At 46.3% G+C, this 8,085-nt stretch overlaps 1 protein-coding gene across 1 annotated transcript in view; it reads right to left on the reverse strand.

Annotated features, from left to right (window-relative positions):
- Positions 1-6,710, reverse strand: part of LOC124471359 (zinc finger and SCAN domain-containing protein 31-like) — a 29,690-nt gene extending 22,980 nt beyond the window's left edge. Inside the window, exon 1 of the mRNA XM_047025845.1 lies at positions 6,302-6,710. Coding sequence (XP_046881801.1) covers positions 6,302-6,494 — 193 coding nt within the window. The 5' untranslated portion in view covers positions 6,495-6,710. The remainder of the gene's footprint in view (positions 1-6,301) is intronic.
- Between the last annotated feature and the right edge of the window lie 1,375 nt (positions 6,711-8,085).

Raw genomic sequence — 8,085 nt, forward strand, 5'->3', positions numbered from 1 at the left:
CGGAACGCGGCTTTGGCGGTCGCGGAGGCCAAAACCCGGGCATGGGAGGAGTTCGGCGAGGCCATGGAGAATGACTTCCGAACGGCTTCAAAAAGGTTCTGGACCACCATCCGGCGGCTCAGGAGGGGGAAGCAGTGCTCTGTCAACACTGTATACGGTGGGGATGGTGCGCTGCTGACCTCGACGGGGGACGTCCTGGATCGGTGGAAGGAATACTTCGAAGACCTCCTTAATTCCACCAACACGCTTTCCGACGTGGAGGCAAAGTCTGGGGACATCGGGGGGGGCCCTTCTATTTCTGGGGCTGAGGTCGCCGAGGTGGTTGAAAAGCTCCGCGGTGGCAGGGCCCCTGGGGTGGATGAGGTCCGCCCGGAGTTCCTTAAGGCTCTGGATGTTGTAGGGCTGTCTTGGTTGACACGACTCTGCAACATCGCGTGGACATCGGGGACAGTGCCTCTGGACTGGCAGACCGGGGTGGTAGTTCCCCTCTTTAAAAAGGGGGACCGGAGGGTGTGCTCCAACTTTAGGGGGATCACACTCCTCAGTCTCCCTGGAAAAGTCTATTCAGGGGTCCTGGAGAGGAGGGTCCAACGGATTGTCGAACCTCGGATTCAGGAGGAACAATGTGGTTTTCGTCCTGGCCGTGGAACAGTGGACCAGCTTTATACCCTCCGCGGAGTCCTGGAGGGTACATGGGAGTTTGCCCAACCAGTCTACACATGTTTTGTGGATTTGGAAAAGGCGTTCGACCGTGTCCCTCGGGGGCTCATGTGGGGGGTGCTCCGAGAGTACGGGGTACCGGATTTCCTGATCGGGGCTGTCCAGTCGCTGTACGACCGGTGCCAGAGTTTGGTCCGCATTGCCGGTAGTAAGTCAAACTTGTTTCCGGTGAGGGTTGGACTCCGCCAGGGCTGCCCTATGTCACCGATTCTGTTCATTACCTATATGGACAGAATTTCTAGGCGCAGCCAGGGTGTTAAGGGGGTCCGGTTTGGTGACCTCAGGATCGGGTCGCTGCTATTTGCGGATGATCTGGTCCTGTTGGCTTCATCGGGCCGTGACCTTCAGCTCTCACTGGAGCGGTTCGCAACCGAATGTGAAGCGGCTGGGATGCGAATCAGCACCTCCAAATCTGAGGCCATGGTAATCGACCGGAAAAGGGCGGAGTGCCATCTCCGGGTCGGGGAGGAGATCCTGAACCAAGCGGAGGAGTTCAAGTATCTCGGGGTCTTGTTCACGAGTGAGGGAAGAATGGAGCGCGAGGTCGACAGGCGGATCGGTGCGGCGTCTGCAGTGATGCGGGCTCTGCATCGGTCCGTCGTGGTGAAGAAGGAGCTGAGTCGAAAGGCGAAGCTCTATTTACCAGTCGATCTACGTTCCTACCCTCACCTATGGTCACGAACTATGGGTAGTGACCGAAAGAACGAGATCGCGAATACAAGCGGCCGAAATGAGCTTTCTCCGCAGGGTGTCCGGGCTCTCCCTTAGAGATAGGGTGAGAAGCTTGGTCATCCTGGAGGGGCTCAGAGTAGAACCGCTGCTCCTCCGCGTCGAGAGGAGCCAGCTGAGGTGGCTCGGGCATCTGATTAAGATGCCTCCTGGACACCTCCCTGGTGAGGTGTTCCGGGCACGTCCCACTGGGAAGAGGCCCCGGGGAAGACCCAGGACACGCTGGAGGGACTATGTCTCTCGGCTGGCCTGGGACGCCTCGGGGTCCCCCAGAATAAGCTGGTGGAAGTGGCCGGGGGGAGGGAAGTCTGGGCTTCCCTGCTTAGGTCGCTGCCCCCGCGACCCGATCCCCGGACAAGCGGCAGATGACGGACGGACGGACAAGGGAAGTGGCCTTTTTGCCTTCACGTCTTTCGTAGCACTCCGCAAGTTGTCCGGTAACTTTTCAACCCCAGCGTGCTCTGTTGCTTAGCGACGTCAGCTGATTTGAAGCCTAAAGAATGTTCAACGTCTATGAAGTTCAACGTCTTTGGCGAACTATTTCTCTGCTGATGAACAATACGAATGGTAACAAATACATTGTAAAAAAAGACACACTGTGTTAAGTAATTTTTGTTGGCAAGTAGCCGAATCAGAAAGGGATTTATTCGCCATGAAAGTTTGCACAGACAAGGAATTTCCTTTGGCAGGAAGGTGCAAACAATAAACATATAAGAATCTTAAATTTAGATAGCCGTGTAATAAGTAAGGGATTATGTATAGAACCCCGGTCATTATCGGGAAAATAAGCCCCGGAGCGTGAAAACGACAGCGATGGCCATTCGGGTTGGTTTCTTGTTTCTTGTAACGTAGCAACTGTTGGTCATGGTAAACATTTCTAGGTTTGACAATTTCAAGATGGAAGAGCAACTCATCGTATGTGTGTCTTCATACCCAGTATTGTATGAAACGTCTATGTTCGATTACAGAGAAAAAAATTATGCCTGGCGCAGGGTTGCTGAGGTTGTCGGCGTCCCTGGTGTGTTGTATTTTGTACTTTAATTCAGTTTCTTCACATTACGTAACTTTCTTCTGTGCTAGCTGCATAGTCTAGCTAGCTCACCAGGCACACGATTGACATTCAACGCTGAAATGCTGGCTGGCAGCCACTCGCTATCCATACAGTGAATGTGTAGTGGCAAGTCATGATCTAGCGATTGATTTGCAGAGATTTCGAGTAATATAATAAAAGGTTACACATGTCAACGTTTATGTCTGATGCATCTTTTTTTCCAGCCGGAACAATACCCGTTCCATAGAGTGCGGGTGGCATTTCATCTTTCACTCGGCCTAAAAAAAGTGTGGAAAAAGATAACCTATTGTGTGCTGTAGATAAGATCATGTCAGATCTAGAATGCGAGTCGGATTTGTGCTTAATGTGTGTAAAAGTTGTATTTTGTCTGCACATTTGCCATGACATTATACGAACTACAACAGTGATTTAAGAGAACTACAGCTCTGAATGAATCTGTCTGACACGCCCCCGAGCGTGGTGCACAGTGGGAAGGCCGGCGGTGCTGAGCGGTAAAAAGGTCTGCAGTGTGAACGCACCGTAAGAAAACACTTGCATAGACAAAACACAAGCAAATTAAGAAAACATCTTCATAAATTTGACAACACATGTGCAGCATTCCACAAACACGCTGCAAATACACACAACACAACCAAATACATAAACACGCTACAAATACTAATCTTTTTATGTCGCCTGTTTACTTTGATTTTGGTCCTATTCAAAACAAACTTCTCATCTGCCCTCTCTGGTTCTAAAATCGAGCTCTTCTACTTAGCGCTCCCACTGGCCTGGAGCACTTCCGTTGTGTTATCTGGATGCAGCGTTTTTCTGTTTGCATTTGTTTTCGGGGTTTGCGTGTTTTCCTTTTTGCAGCGCGTTTCTATATTTGCAGCGTGTTTATGTATTTGGTTGTGTTACTACTATTTGAATCGCAATTCCATCTGAAATACTGCCTGTGACAACGTTGTTACAGTAGCTTGTTTCAAGTGGGTTTCTTGTTTCAAAGGGTATTCTTAATGAATTATGCAATATGAGTGGGCTAAATCCTTGAAAATATCACTAGATGGGAAAACGAACCCACCTGCAACCGACGCAAGCACACCCTACAATTTCCCCAGAAATTGTACCCTCTCTAGTTATGCATAGCAATTGGTGCGAAGTTTTGAAATTTGGCACACTGATTTGGAACGGTCTCCTGAATATCGTCAGCAAAGTTTCATGTCGATCCCTAAAGCTCTATAGCGCCACCAAGGCGTCAAAGTTGGAGGTGCGTTTACGCCCATAACATTTGAACCATGAGACCGTTTTCTTAAGTGAGGTTTCATTAGATTCCGTAGATGCAGATGATTCGACGGAACCCTATGGCGACTTTATTAAAAGTTTTGCTTTGCTGCTTTAGCTACTGAATTTCCATATCGAATGCTGCTTGGCTTCTTCATTGCTGCTTGCAGCTATATTTATCTCTGTGTTTGGTGTCAAAATGCCGACCGAGATTGTACTCCAACGACCAACATCGCCTAATAACACCAAATACATTTTTTTTTAATCCTTGAAGCACAAACATTCGCTTTCCCATCTTTATTGAAACTGCCTTCCATCCAGGGCTGGATGCAGCCTGCTTTGACTGGGGGTGCAGTTAACATTTGGGGGGGTAAAATGATTATGGAAGGGGATCTTATTATTTGTTATATTGATAGGCCTATCATTTTTGAGACTGCTTATTGATCCGAGTGTTAAAGGCGCGGAGCCAGGCGTTGTAAACATTCGGGGATTAGCCCAAACCTAAGAGGTATTCTGGGTTTGTTGTGATGCTAGATAGGGACTTTCACACTTAATACAAGCGCGCATAGCGAGGAACCGAAATTTTTGGCCCTTCATTTGAACGCAGAATAGCTTTTTGAATTTTATGTAAAATAAACATTGCCATTTTCCAATTGGTAAAACCTTGTCTAGTGAAGGTGAAGTCTTCATCATTTCTGGCTCCAAATTGTCGACAGGGGAAGCAGAAACATGCTACCTTGGCTGAGTACTCTAACCAAGTTTGAGAGCGATACCAACTTGGGTTGAATGCCCGAGGACCTTGGCTGAAAATGCGTATGGGATACGTTTGCAGAACCGGCTCCATTGGAGTGCTGTCATTCAACCCATGCTCGCCTTCACCCAGTTAAACTTTGCGTTTAACACTGATGTGCATACACTGCTTATTAGAGGCGGGATGTCATCACTTTGCCGTGACATAATCGAAATGCATTGTGAGAGATGTAGTTTATGGTCAATGCACGCTGTAAAGCAGCGTAGACTATTTCAATACACCATTTAGCTTCCCCGGGCCACGTAAAATGACGTGGCGGGCCACATTTGTCACAGAGCTTGACACATCTGGTCTAGAGCCCTGCATGGAGAAGCTGCATGAAGAAGTTACGAGCCAGCTAGCCTGGCAGATGTTGCTAGCCAAACTTCACTGATTGTGCCGTAAATGAAAAACTTTTATTTTGACATAAAGTTGCAACGCACCACACAAGCTTGAGTTTAAATACATAATTTAATGTGACATTACTTACTGCACATGCAAGTCTTGAATTGCTTAAATGTATGATGCTGCCAGTACACCATGGCACGATAGATAGTACTTAAGCTACTAGTACTGAGCAACAGTCTATCGGATAGAGTGCTAGTTCTATCCAGCCTAGCACATATATGCACGTCATTTCTACTGCATCGCCTCAGTTAAACTATCAGGGCTTGGAAATACTGCGACTTGCTAAACACACAGCTGCAAGACCCAGTGAAATGTTATATACAGCTAGCAAACTAACGTTAGCTAGCATAGCTAACAACATTGGCAAACTTTGGTAGGCTATCCTCAGTGCAAGCTGGCCAGTGCAAGTAACAGTTGACACTGTGTGCTCAAAGATTCTGACGCAAGTGCTAAGATTCCGTTGGCCAAGAGAAAAAGTGCTAAGATTCCAATTGGCCCAGAAAAATGTCAATTATAAGAATTATCCAATAATGTTTTGCAATTCTAAGCCTGTATGGCATGTAGAAGAAGGGCAGCCTTCTGCTGTTAGTGTTATGGCGCGCGATATCCTCCTTTCTCCATTTAAATGACTATGAGTGTGCACCTCTGCAAACCAGGGTGATCAGATGAGAATGGCTAAATTCGAGGCATCTTACAGCAACGGGGGCTACGAGCCATTGCGATACATCCGTTGTAAACATTAGCGCATGTTGCAGCCCCTCTCCTCCTCATTAGCATTTAAAGCTACAGACACCAAAACAGCGCGTTCTGAGGAAAGCTCATTGTGGGAGTACTCGTAGTGGCTATAATTCTGCACCATGGCTGAATTTCGGGAAAGAGACTTAAGATACAGAATTAGGGGACCACTAAGGCCTATATAAAAGCATCCAAAAACAGCATTTCATGTCTCCTTTAAGTAATGAATTATTTGTAAAAAGTTGTTACCCACGGTGCTCCTACATTTCCTCATTTAGGAGCATACTCCTTGGGGAAAAAGTTAGCGTAGCCCTGAGCCATCTGATGGATGGATGGCTCTCTAATGTACATTCGCTTGGCTTAATGGGGCTATGGTCTGCTTACCTGGTTCCATACTAGGGAAACAGATACTGCTCTAGTAACCACTCAAAAAAGGGGTGTGACATAATTCTGCTTTTTTCTTTAATACCCTCATTATAACACCACACCTGGTTATGGTCGTTCTAGACCAAATGTATAATTAAAGATTAAGATCATTAATATAGATACAGCAGATTATAATCAACTGTAGTTATTAATCGAACCTGTTCGGTGAAGCTTGATCTCAGGTTGAGTAACAATGTCCAACAAGCGTTGCAGTCGCGTGGTCTCCTCCTCTGAACGATAAATCTCCTGTTCGAACTCGGCAAACGATTTTTCAGCGGCTGCAATTATCTCCATAACTGCAGTTCTCAACCGCTCAGCGAGAAAGTCCCTAAACACATCCAGTTTAGACATTTTCGTGGTGAAAAACTCGGAAACGTTAGCTGGAGGAAGTTTAGTTTCTGCTCGGTCTTTCTAGCCGGATGTAAACAAGTCAAGCTGTTCCGGTGATTCACTGGCTTCTTCCTAACTCTATGGCTGTTTAACAATCCACGTTTTTTTCCGTTCTTGTGTTCTTGCGAAGTCGTTTGACGTAATCTTTTATTGCCCAAGTACGGTTCCAATCCAAAGAACACAAGTCACCAACAACGCCAAAAATACCCGGACATTTTCCTGATCCGCCCCTTTTATCGAGGATGCATCGGATGGTGACTTGACCAGCGAGAACGCTTCTGATTTCCCAGAAGTCATTGCAAGATGTCAAGCGAGGCGGACAAACCTCACAACTGTAATTTTTTACTTTTCATATTTTAGCTAAACGGTACGTGTAAATCAGCATCTGAATAAAAATGTAAGAGAAATAAGCAGTTCAGTCGCTGAAAATGTTCTTATTTTATTGATGAAACGGCTAATTTGTAAATTTGCTCCGACTTGTCGATAACCTAGCTAGCATCTCAGTGCAGTGCAGACACTAGGTACTGTAAGTTAGCAAGGGCTACAGAAAACGTAAAATTACAGGTAGATGGACAATTTTTTAGCTTTGTTAGCTAGTCTTTGTAGTTAGTCAGTGTTATCATAATGCTGCGAGTCCAGGAAAACCCTAACCATCTCAATTCATTCTCCGTCCTTGCAAGACAATTCTTGCAAGGACGCTTGCAAGAAGGTTCGTCAAAAGAATGTACTTGCGTTCTCAGCGTTCTTTGGATTGATAAACAGCCTATGGCTTCTTCGAACTTACCAGACCCCCGCCCCTCGGCTTGAGGCAACGGCCCCGGTGGATGTAACTATCTCCCCCAATTCTTTTTGTTCGAACCTGGCTCATATTACTAGCTTTTTCATTTAATAATTTTTCCAGATTTTTGTTAAGTTTGAAACCAATCCAAAATGGGTAAACTAGTACCCCATTTGCTTACGTCAAGAAAAGTTGCCTGGAAATGTGCTCAAGGATACCAACACGGCACAAGCACAAAAGTGAACATGAGCCGATCGCTGATTTACCTGGCTGAATGAGCACAATGGGAAAGGGCTTGATAATGTTTGCTTACCTTGCTGTAGCCAGTTTTACAAACGGTTGCACACATACATGACGGTTGTATGCCCCCTGATACATCCAGTCAAATGTTCCCGGGAAAAAACGCTTTTCTCCTTTTATGGTATGCTCATTACATTTAGTCATTTAGCAGACGCTCTTATCCAGAGTGACTTACAGTAAGTACAGGGACATTCTCCCCGAGGCAAGTAGGGTGAAGTGCCTCGGGGAGCACCGGCCAGGAATTGAACTGGCAACCTTCATATTACCAGCCCGATGCTCTACCCGCTCAGCCACCTGACTCCTCCTCATTAATACATAGACAAGCTGCACTGATTGGTTGTTTTACAACGAGTGAAGCTGCGGAGCAAAGACTCAACACAGCCAACAGCACTCACTTAAACAACAAAGGTGAAGCCTTGGAAACGTACAAAGAAATCTATTGTGTCTATTCAACACTGTTTTCAACAGATTAAC

The sequence above is a fragment of the Hypomesus transpacificus genome, chromosome 9 (genome assembly GCF_021917145.1).
Source record: "Hypomesus transpacificus isolate Combined female chromosome 9, fHypTra1, whole genome shotgun sequence".
NCBI lineage: Eukaryota > Metazoa > Chordata > Actinopteri > Osmeriformes > Osmeridae > Hypomesus > Hypomesus transpacificus.